We start from the raw sequence: 11,964 nt of genomic DNA, 5'->3' as shown, positions 1-11,964 counted from the left end.
TTTTTTTTTTTTTTTTTTTTTTTTCTGAAGTTTGTCTGTCTATCATTCTGTTCACAGTTAAACGATACAAACTTGAATTCGGTTTCATATACTTGGTATGTGTTTAATTGTATTTTAGATATGTCTCCCTGTCTCTCTGATCAATGGACACGCGGATAGGGCTTGATCAAAACACTGAGGGAAAAATACATTTATTTGTTTCAGTTGTTTTTTTTTTTTATCTTATTTACACAAACTCGTGCAATCATTTTATCTCTTAGATGTTCGTATTATAATTGACATTTGCTAGTTTTATACTACTTTGTTCAGTAAATTGCTTTTCTTAAACGTGTCTGACACAGATAAAGGTTTATTCATTTTAAATTATCTGTAGTTCATCAGACTGAACTCTTAGTGCCGCTGCTGGTCAATATGTGAGTTTAAAGAGCAGATCTGCTGCAATTCCACCCCCATTATCTCCATATTATTAGAGAGACAGAAGCTGAGAGCACAGTCTGAGGAAGAGAGAGAAGACGAATTACGGAGATACTGTATTAATAATCCTTATTTCTGAAATTTCATACACTTTTGTTAGTTCTTGTCACTTTGGATATATACATAATTTCCTCCAGCTTCTTGGATTGGTTTATTTGGTTTCTGCTTAAATCTTCCTTCCGTGGTCTTCTGCAAAATGTCGGACAGAACAATGGCGCGGCAAGTACTGCTGATTATTTGGTTTCTCTCTCTCAGTTCGGCTCTCGGGCAGGTCAGTTACTCCATTCCTGAGGAAATGGCGAAAGGCTCTTTAGTCGGGAACATAGCGCAAGATTTGGGTTTAGATTTAAAGAGACTGAAATCGGGTAAAGCGCGTATTTATACAGGAGACAGCGCTGAATACATCGAGCTGAATAAAGAAAGAGGAGTCCTCCTTATCAAAGAGAGAATCGACCGAGAGGCGCTATGCGGACAGACAACGCCTTGCGCCTTACATTTACAGATTACCTTGGAAAATCCTATGGAGTTTTATAGCGTAACAATTGAGATTGTAGACGTAAATGACAACTCTCCCGTTTTTGCAGTTAAAGAGATTAAATTTGATATAAGTGAATCCTTGTCTTTGTCATTTAGTGAGAAACTTCAGCTTCGCTGACCATGGTCCTGAAATGCAGAGAAGCGGTCATTTTCCTCGTGTATTCTGATGCATCTTTTAGAGGAGACCATGTTTTTTAGTTAGGTTTTTTTTTCTGAAGTTTGTCTGTCTATCCTTCTGATCACAGTTAAACGACACAAACTTTAATTCGTTTTCAGATACTTGGTGTGTGTTTAATTGTATTTTAAATATTTCTCCGTCTCTCTGATCAATGGACACGCGGATAGGGCTTGATCAAAAACACTGAGGGAACGAGAAATGTATTTGTTTTAGTTTTTTTCTTTAAATCTCATTTACACAAACTCATACAATCATTTTATCTCTTAGATGTTTGTATTATAATGGACATTTGCTAGTTTTATACTACTTTGTTCAGTACACTGCTTTTATTAGACGTGTCTGACACAGATAAAGGTTTATTCATTTTAAATTTTCTGTAGTTCATCAGACTGAACTCTTAGTGCCGCTGTTGGTCAATATGTGAGTTTAAAGAGCAGATCTGCTGCAATTCCACCCCCATCATCTCCATATTATTAGAGAGACAGAAGCTGAGAGCACAGTCTGAGGAAGAGAGAGAAGACGAATTACGGAGATACTGTATTAATAATCCTTATTTCTGAAATTTCATACACTTTTGTTAGTTCTTGTCACTTTGGATATATACATAATTTCCTCCAGCTTCTTGGATTGGTTTATTTGGTTTCTGCTTAAATCTTCCTTCCGTGGTCCTCTGCAAAATGTCGGACAGAACAATGGCGCGGCAAGTACTGCTGATTATTTGGTTTCTCTCTCTCAGTTCGGCTCTCGGGCAGGTCAGTTACTCCATTCCCGAGGAAATGGCGAAAGGTTCTTTAGTCGGGAACATAGCGCAGGATTTGGGTTTAGATTTAAAGAGACTGAAATCGGGTAAAGCGCGTATTTATACAGGAGACAGCGCTGAATATATCGAGCTGAATAAAGAAAGAGGAGTCCTCCTTATCAAAGAGAGAATCGACCGAGAGGCGCTATGCGGACAGACAACGCCTTGCGCCTTACATTTACAGATTACCTTGGAAAATCCTATGGAGTTTTATAGCGTAACAATTGAGATTGTAGACGTAAATGACAACTCTCCCGTTTTTGCAGTTAAAGAGATTAAATTTGATATAAGTGAATCATCTCTGACAGGAGCTAAATTTGTTTTAGAGACAGCCGTGGATGATGACGTTGGCCTTAACGGCGTACAAAGTTATTTTTTACATCCCGCTGATCATTTTATTCTAAAGACTCAAGATATGCCGGATGGTAGCAAAAATGTTGAAATTATTCTACAAAAACCTTTAGATCGAGAAAAACAAAAACACATTTCACTTTTACTTACTGCTTTGGACGGGGGAGACCCACAAATGTCTGGAACAATTCCGATTGTAATCACAATTGAGGACGCAAATGATAACGCACCAGTTTGCTATCTGCCTGTTTATAAGACCAGCGTTGCAGAAAACTCTCCAAAGGGTACAATTTTAACTGCAGTTCAAGCATCAGATGCTGACCAGGGACAGAATGGTAAAATAGAGTATCATATTTCGAAATCTTCTGGTGGCGCCACTAACCTCTTTGAAATAGACAGAGATGAAGGAGTGTTAAGGTTATCCGGCGATACTGACTATGAACGAATTAAACATTATCAAATTGACGTTCAGGCGAGAGACCCCGGACGTCACTCGGACACATGCAAAGTCATTGTTGATGTAATTGATGTGAATGACAACAAACCAGTAATTAATATAATGTCAAAATCAAACACACTTTCCGAAGATTCAAAACCAGGTACCGCTGTGACTATGCTGAATGTTCAAGACTCAGATTCTGGTGAAAATGGAAAGGTTCAGTGCTCCATTAATGATAATATACCTTTTAAGCTGAAGTCAACAAACAGCAATTTCTTCAGTTTAGTCACAGATGGTGATTTAGACCGAGAGCGCGAGTCTGAGTATAACATCAGTGTGACGTGCGCGGATGAGGGCGTGCCCTCTCTCTCCAGCAGCGTCACTCTCTCCTTACAGATATCAGATGTGAATGATAACGCGCCTGTCTTTGACAAGAGCTCATATGAGGCCTCTGTTCAAGAAAACAACACACCGGGTCTTTCCATATTCACAGTCAGAGCCAGAGACGCAGATTTTAACCAGAATGCCCGTGTGTCTTACATACTGGAGGACTCGTCGGTTAACGGAGTGCCCGTCTCCTCGTTAGTGTCCGTTAGTGCTGATAGTGGAGTCATACATTCAGTGCGATCTTTCGATTACGAGCAGATCAAAGATTTCACTTTCCGCGTAAAAGCGCAGGACGGAGGCTCTCCTCCTCTCAGCAGCAACGTGAGCGTGAAAATAATGATTCAGGACCAGAATGACAACGCGCCTCAGGTTCTGTATCCGGTCCAGTCAGGCGCTTCTGTGGTGGCTGAAATAGTGCCTCGTTCTGCAGATGTGGGTTATCTGGTGACTAAAGTGGTGGCTGTTGATGTGGACTCTGGACAGAATGCCTGGCTCTCATATAAACTGCAAAAAGCCACCGAGAGGGCGCTGTTTGAAGTGGGCTTACAGAATGGAGAAATAAGAACTGTGCGCCAAGTGACAGATAAAGATGCTGTGAAACAAAGACTCACTGTTGTAGTGGAGGACAACGGGCAGCCCTCTCGATCAGCTACAGTCAATGTTAACGTGGCGGTGGCGGACAGCTTCCCTGAAGTGCTCTCGGAGTTCACTGACTTTACGCACGACAAGGACTACAACGACAACCTGACTTTCTATCTGGTCTTGGCCTTGGCTGTGGTTTCGTTTCTCTTTATCGTGTCTATCATTGCCATACTGTCAGTCAAATGCTACAGATGGAGACGCGAGCGGATGTTTTACAAATCTGGAGCGAATCTTCCAATTATTCCGTATTATCCGCCTCTTTACGCAGATGTAGGTGGCACAGGAACTTTACAGCACGTGTACAATGATGAGGTTTGCAGAACCACTGACTCCAGAAAGAGTGATCTGAAATACGGCAGACCTTGCAGTGAGAGCATCATTAGTCTGGACAGCAGCGGAACACAGACACTCACGCATGCGCAAAGGGAGAGACTGAACTTTGACGATTGTGACGATCAGGTGAGAAATATATTTACAGCTAATTTGTATTTATATTTTAAGACGTTGTTTCTCATAATTAATCATTTTTGCTTTAGCTGTTGACAGTATCGCTGATTAGTTTTCTGAAATAAATAGTTTATGTAATTTTAAGAAGTTGACGAGTAAATAATGGTGTATTTCGATCTTATATTATGGTTTGGCCAGTTTTTATAGTTGTCTATTTTCTGCATTTCTATTACTCAAATTATTATTCTCTATTTTTATTAGTATCTCTTTTTTGTACAGCCAAAAATTAAAAAAGAAACATTTTATGCGTCAAGTAGACGTTTATTTATATATTTATTTTAATATATATTAGTTTTTTTATTAGTTTATTTAATTAATTTGAAGTCCGAGGGAATATGGAATATTGTCACTGATTTATAGACTAGCGATTTAACATGCGGTGGCATTTTCAGTTTTTATTTGACTAACTTTTTTTCTGCACGACTTGTTATACTTGTCTTTGTCATTTAGTGAGAAACTTCAGCTTCGCTGACCATGGTCCTGAAATGCAGAGAAGCGGTCATTTTCCTCGTGTATTCTGATGCATCTTTTAGAGGAGACCATGTTTTTTAGTTAGGTTTTTTTTTCTGAAGTTTGTCTGTCTATCCTTCTGATCACAGTTAAACGACACAAACTTTAATTCGTTTTCAGATACTTGGTGTGTGTTTAATTGTATTTTAAATATTTCTCCGTCTCTCTGATCAATGGACACGCGGATAGGGCTTGATCAAAAACACTGAGGGAACGAGAAATGTATTTGTTTTAGTTTTTTTCTTTAAATCTCATTTACACAAACTCATACAATCATTTTATCTCTTAGATGTTTGTATTATAATGGACATTTGCTAGTTTTATACTACTTTGTTCAGTACACTGCTTTTATTAGACGTGTCTGACACAGATAAAGGTTTATTCATTTTAAATTTTCTGTAGTTCATCAGACTGAACTCTTAGTGCCGCTGTTGGTCAATATGTGAGTTTAAAGAGCAGATCTGCTGCAATTCCACCCCCATTATCTCCATATTATTAGAGAGACAGAAGCTGAGAGCACAGTCTGAAAAGAAGAGAGAAGACAAATCACGAAGATACTGTATTTAGTACCCTCTTCATTGACTTACAGACTTTTTTGTTAACTCTCGTCACTTTGGATTTATACATGATTTCCTCCAGCTTTTTGGATTGATTTTTTTTTTTCTGCTTGAATCTTCCTTCCGTAGTCTAATGCAAAATGTCGAACAGAACAATGGCGCGGCAAGTACTGCTGTTTATTTGGTTTCTCTCTCTCAGTTCGGCTCTCGGGCAGGTCAGTTACTCCATTCCCGAGGAAATGGCGAAAGGTTCTTTAGTCGGGAACATAGCGCAGGATTTGGGTTTAGATTTAAAGAGACTGAAATCGGGTAAAGCGCGTATTTATACAGGAGACAGCGCTGAATACATCGAGCTGAATAAAGAAAGAGGAGTCCTCCTTATCAAAGAGAGAATAGACCGAGAGGCGCTATGCGGACAGACAACGCCTTGCGCCCTACATTTTCAGATTATTCTTGAAAACCCAATGGAATTTTTTAGCGTTACAATTGAAATAACAGATATTAATGACAACACTCCTAGCTTTAAAAAGAGTATGATTGTTTTTAGAATTAGCGAAGCAGCTGTTTTATGATCTAAATTTATGTTAGAGCCTGCTATAGATCTCGATGTGGGAATCAACGGCCTTCAAAGCTATAAGCTAAAATCTACTGATAATTTTAATCTTAAATTTAAAAATCAACCAGGAGACGGGAAAAATGTCGAAATGGTTCTAAAAAAGCCTTTAGATCGTGAAAAACAGCATGATATAAAATTAGTGCTCACAGCCATTGATGGGGGAGATCTTCAGTTGTCTGGCAGTATAGAGATCCACATTACAGTTTTAGACGTAAACGACAATGCTCCTGTTTTCTTACAGTCAGTTTATAAAGCGACTGTCACAGAGAATGCGCCAAAATACACTGTAGTGTCAACAGTGAGTGCAACTGACCCCGACGAGGGAATAAATAGTAAAATAGTATATTCTATTGCAAACATGCACGATGATGATCAACAGTTATTTGGCATAAATCAAGATACTGGTCAAGTTACAGTGGTCGGAATAATAGACTTTGAAAATGCTCGCAATTATGAGATAAGCGTTCAGGCGAGTGATCATGGTGGTCTGACTGATTCGTGTAAAATCATAGTTGATGTAATTGATATAAATGATAATAAGCCAGTGATCAATATTATGTCCAAAACAAACGTGATAGCTGAAAATTCAGCGTCTGAGACGGTGGTTACAATGATAAATGTTCAGGATCATGATTCGGGAGAAAACGGCGAAGTTCATTGTTCAATTAATGAGAACATTCCTTTTACCTTGAGGTCGACGAATGCCAATTTCTTCAGTTTAGTCACAGATGGTGATTTAGACCGAGAGCGCGAGTCTGAGTATAACATCAGTGTGACGTGCGCGGATGAGGGCGTGCCCTCTCTCTCCAGCAGCGTCACTCTCTCCTTACAGATATCAGATGTGAATGATAACGCGCCTGTCTTTGACAAGAGCTCATATGAGGCCTCTGTTCAAGAAAACAACACACCGGGTCTTTCCATATTCACAGTCAGAGCCAGAGACGCAGATTTTAACCAGAATGCCCGTGTGTCTTACATACTGGAGGACTCGTCGGTTAACGGAGTGCCCGTCTCCTCGTTAGTGTCCGTTAGTGCTGATAGTGGAGTCATACACGCTGTGCGATCTTTCGATTACGAGCAGATCAAAGATTTCCAGTTCCGCGTAAAAGCGCAGGACGGAGGCTCCCCTCCTCTCAGCAGCAACGTGAGGGAGGACAAAATGTCGAAATGATTTTACAAAAGCCTCTAGATCGTGAGAAGCAGGATGACATGTCTTTAACGTTAACAGTTATCGACGGTGGAGATCCACAAATGTCTGGTAATATTCAGATAAATATTATTGTTTTAGATGTGAACGATAACGCTCCTGTTTTCACACAGTCAGTTTATAAAACTGCTGTAACAGAAAATTCACCAAAAGGAACAATTGTGACGACAGTTAGTGCGTCGGATCCAGATCAAGGAGTAAACGGTGAAATAATCTATTCAATAACAAACACGCTAGATAAAGTTCGAGACATATTTGAAATCAACGAGACTGATGGCAAAGTACGGTTGATCGGTCTAGTTGATTATGAACAAGCTCGGCACTTTGAGATTCGCGTTCAAGCGAGTGATCATGGAGGCTTTACTGATTCGTGTAAGATCATAGTTGATGCAATTGATATCAATGATAATAAACCAGTGATCAATATTATGTCCAAAACAAACGTGATAGCTGAAAATTCCGCGTCTGAGACGGTGGTAACGATGATAAATGTTCAGGATCTTGATTCGGGAGAAAACGGGAAAGTTAAATGTTCAGTTAATGAGAACATTCCTTTTACCTTGAGGTCGACGAATGCCAATTTCTTCAGTTTAGTCACAGATGGTGATTTAGACCGAGAGCGCGAGTCTGAGTATAACATCAGTGTGACGTGCGCGGATGAGGGCGTGCCCTCTCTCTCCAGCAGCGTCACTCTCTCCTTACAGATATCAGATGTGAATGATAACGCGCCTGTCTTTGACAAGAGCTCATATGAGGCCTCTGTTCAAGAAAACAACACACCGGGTCTTTCCATATTCACAGTCAGAGCCAGAGACGCAGATTTTAACCAGAATGCCCGTGTGTCTTACATACTGGAGGACTCGTCGGTTAACGGAGTGCCCGTCTCCTCGTTAGTGTCCGTTAGTGCTGATAGTGGAGTCATACACGCTGTGCGATCTTTCGATTACGAGCAGATCAAAGATTTCCAGTTCCGCGTAAAAGCGCAGGACGGAGGCTCTCCTCCTCTCAGCAGCAACGTGAGCGTGAAAATAATGATTCAGGACCAGAATGACAACGCGCCTCAGGTTCTGTATCCGGTCCAGTCAGGCGCTTCTGTGGTGGCTGAAATAGTGCCTCGTTCTGCAGATGTGGGTTATCTGGTGACTAAAGTGGTGGCTGTTGATGTGGACTCTGGACAGAATGCCTGGCTCTCATATAAACTGCAGAAAGCCACAGACAGGGCGCTGTTTGAAGTGGGCTTACAGAATGGAGAAATAAGAACTGTGCGCCAAGTGACAGATAAAGATGCTGTGAAACAAAGACTCACTGTTGTAGTGGAGGACAACGGGCAGCCCTCTCGATCAGCTACAGTCAATGTTAACGTGGCGGTGGCGGACAGCTTCCCTGAAGTGCTCTCGGAGTTCACTGACTTTACGCACGACAAGGACTACAACGACAACCTGACTTTCTATCTGGTCTTGGCCTTGGCTGTGGTTTCGTTTCTCTTTATCGTGTCTATCATTGCCATACTGTCAGTCAAATGCTACAGATGGAGACGCGAGCGGATGTTTTACAAATCTGGAGCGAATCTTCCAGTTATTCCGTATTATCCGCCTCTTTACGCAGACGTAGGGGGCACAGGAACTTTACAGCACGTGTACAATTATGAGGTTTGCAGAACCACTGACTCCAGAAAGAGTGATCTGAAATACGGCAGACCTTGCAGTGAGAGCATCATTAGTCTGGACAGCAGCGGAACACAGACACTCACGCATGCGCAAAGGGAGAGACTGAACTTTGACGATTGTGACGATCAGGTGAGAAATATATTTACAGCTAATTTGTATTTATATTTTAAGACGTTGTTTCTCATAATTAATCATTTTTGCTTTAGCTGTTGACAGTATCGCTGATTAGTTTTCTGAAATAAATAGTTTATGTAATTTTAAGAAGTTGACGAGTAAATAATGGTGTATTTCGATCTTATATTATGGTTTGGCCAGTTTTTATAGTTGTCTATTTTCTGCATTTCTATTACTCAAATTATTATTCTCTATTTTTATTAGTATCTCTTTTTTGTACAGCCAAAAATTAAAAAAGAAACATTTTATGCGTCAAGTAGACGTTTATTTATATATTTATTTTAATATATATTAGTTTTTTTATTAGTTTATTTAATTAATTTGAAGTCCGAGGGAATATGGAATATTGTCACTGATTTATAGACTAGCGATTTAACATGCGGTGGCATTTTCAGTTTTTATTTGACTAACTTTTTTTCTGCACGACTTGTTATACTTGTCTTTGTCATTTAGTGAGAAACTTCAGCTTCGCTGACCATGGTCCTGAAATGCAGAGAAGCGGTCATTTTCCTCGTGTATTCTGATGCATCTTTTAGAGGAGACCATGTTTTTTAGTTAGGTTTTTTTTTCTGAAGTTTGTCTGTCTATCCTTCTGATCACAGTTAAACGACACAAACTTTAATTCGTTTTCAGATACTTGGTGTGTGTTTAATTGTATTTTAAATATTTCTCCGTCTCTCTGATCAATGGACACGCGGATAGGGCTTGATCAAAAACACTGAGGGAACGAGAAATGTATTTGTTTTAGTTTTTTTCTTTAAATCTCATTTACACAAACTCATACAATCATTTTATCTCTTAGATGTTTGTATTATAATGGACATTTGCTAGTTTTATACTACTTTGTTCAGTACACTGCTTTTATTAGACGTGTCTGACACAGATAAAGGTTTATTCATTTTAAATTTTCTGTAGTTCATCAGACTGAACTCTTAGTGCCGCTGTTGGTCAATATGTGAGTTTAAAGAGCAGATCTGCTGCAATTCCACCCCCATTATCTCCATATTATTAGAGAGACAGAAGCTGAGAGCACAGTCTGAAAAGAAGAGAGAAGACAAATCACGAAGATACTGTATTTAGTACCCTCTTCATTGACTTACAGACTTTTTTGTTAACTCTCGTCACTTTGGATTTATACATGATTTCCTCCAGCTTTTTGGATTGATTTTTTTTTTTCTGCTTGAATCTTCCTTCCGTAGTCTAATGCAAAATGTCGGACAGAACAATGGCGCGGCAAGTACTGCTGTTTATTTGGTTTCTCTCTCTCAGTTCGGCTCTCGGGCAGGTCAGTTACTCCATTCCCGAGGAAATGGCGAAAGGTTCTAACATAGCGCACATAGCGCAGGATTTGGGTTTAGATTTAAAGAGACTGAAATCGGGGAAAGCGCGTATTTACAGCGCTGAAGCGCCCTACATTTTCAGATTATTCTTGAAAACCCAATGGAATTTTTTAGCGTTACAATTGAAATAACAGATATTAATGACAACACTCCTAGCTTTAAAAAGAGTATGATTGTTTTTAGAATTAGCGAAGCAGCTGTTTTAGGATCTAAATTTATGTTAGAGCCTGCTATAGATCTCGATGTGGGAATCAACGGCCTTCAAAGCTATAAGCTAAAATCTACTGATAATTTTAATCTTAAATTTAAAAATCAACCAGGAGACGGGAAAAATGTCGAAATGGTTCTAAAAAAGCCTTTAGATCGTGAAAAACAGCATGATATAAAATTAGTGCTCACAGCCATTGATGGGGGAGATCTTCAGTTGTCTGGCAGTATAGAGATCCACATTACAGTTTTAGACGTAAACGACAATGCTCCTGTTTTCTTACAGTCAGTTTATAAAGCGACTGTCACAGAGAATGCGCCAAAATACACTGTAGTGTCAACAGTGAGTGCAACTGACCCCGACGAGGGAATAAATAGTAAAATAGTATATTCTATTGCAAACATGCACGATGATGATCAACAGTTATTTGGCATAAATCAAGATACTGGTCAAGTTACAGTGGTCGGAATAATAGACTTTGAAAATGCTCGCAATTATGAGATAAGCGTTCAGGCGAGTGATCATGGTGGTCTGACTGATTCGTGTAAAATCATAGTTGATGTAATTGATATAAATGATAATAAGCCAGTGATCAATATTATGTCCAAAACAAACGTGATAGCTGAAAATTCAGCGTCTGAGACGGTGGTTACAATGATAAATGTTCAGGATCATGATTCGGGAGAAAACGGCGAAGTTCATTGTTCAATTAATGAGAACATTCCTTTTACCTTGAGGTCGACGAATGCCAATTTCTTCAGTTTAGTCACAGATGGTGATTTAGACCGAGAGCGCGAGTCTGAGTATAACATCAGTGTGACGTGCGCGGATGAGGGCGTGCCCTCTCTCTCCAGCAGCGTCACTCTCTCCTTACAGATATCAGATGTGAATGATAACGCGCCTGTCTTTGACAAGAGCTCATATGAGGCCTCTGTTCAAGAAAACAACACACCGGGTCTTTCCATATTCACAGTCAGAGCCAGAGACGCAGATTTTAACCAGAATGCCCGTGTGTCTTACATACTGGAGGACTCGTCGGTTAACGGAGTGCCCGTCTCCTCGTTAGTGTCCGTTAGTGCTGATAGTGGAGTCATACACGCTGTGCGATCTTTCGATTACGAGCAGATCAAAGATTTCCAGTTCCGCGTAAAAGCGCAGGACGGAGGCTCCCCTCCTCTCAGCAGCAACGTGAGCGTGAAAATAATGATTCAGGACCAGAATGACAACGCGCCTCAGGTTCTGTATCCGGTCCAGTCAGGCGCTTCTGTGGTGGCTGAAATAGTGCCTCGTTCGGCAGATGTGGGTTATCTGGTGACTAAAGTGGTGGCTGTTGATGTGGACTCTGGACAGAATGCCTGGCTCTCATATAAA

General features: G+C 40.1%; 2 protein-coding genes across 2 annotated transcripts in view; both read left to right on the top strand.

Moving 5' to 3' along the window:
• The first annotated feature begins 1,866 nt into the window (after positions 1 to 1,866).
• On the top strand, positions 1,867 to 5,247 carry LOC107655634 (protocadherin beta-16-like). The gene is made up of 2 exons (XM_016443200.1): positions 1,867 to 4,266; positions 5,227 to 5,247. The coding sequence occupies exons 1-2, from the start codon at positions 1,867 to 1,869 to the stop codon at positions 5,245 to 5,247; spliced, it is 2,421 nt and encodes an 806-aa protein (XP_016298686.1).
• Positions 5,248 to 6,607: 1,360 nt separating this feature from the next.
• Positions 6,608 to 11,964, top strand: part of LOC107655633 (protocadherin gamma-A9-like) — a 24,955-nt gene continuing 19,598 nt past the window's right edge. The window contains exon 1 of the mRNA XM_016443199.1: positions 6,608 to 7,127. Within this exon, the coding sequence (XP_016298685.1) occupies positions 6,608 to 7,127 (520 nt within the window). The remainder of the gene's footprint in view (positions 7,128 to 11,964) is intronic.

Source organism: Sinocyclocheilus anshuiensis, unplaced genomic scaffold (assembly GCF_001515605.1).
Source record: "Sinocyclocheilus anshuiensis isolate Anshui unplaced genomic scaffold, SAMN03320099.WGS_v1.1 scaffold1008, whole genome shotgun sequence".
NCBI classification, from domain to species: domain Eukaryota; kingdom Metazoa; phylum Chordata; class Actinopteri; order Cypriniformes; family Cyprinidae; genus Sinocyclocheilus; species Sinocyclocheilus anshuiensis.
This window is presented reverse-complemented; position numbering and strand designations above follow the sequence as displayed.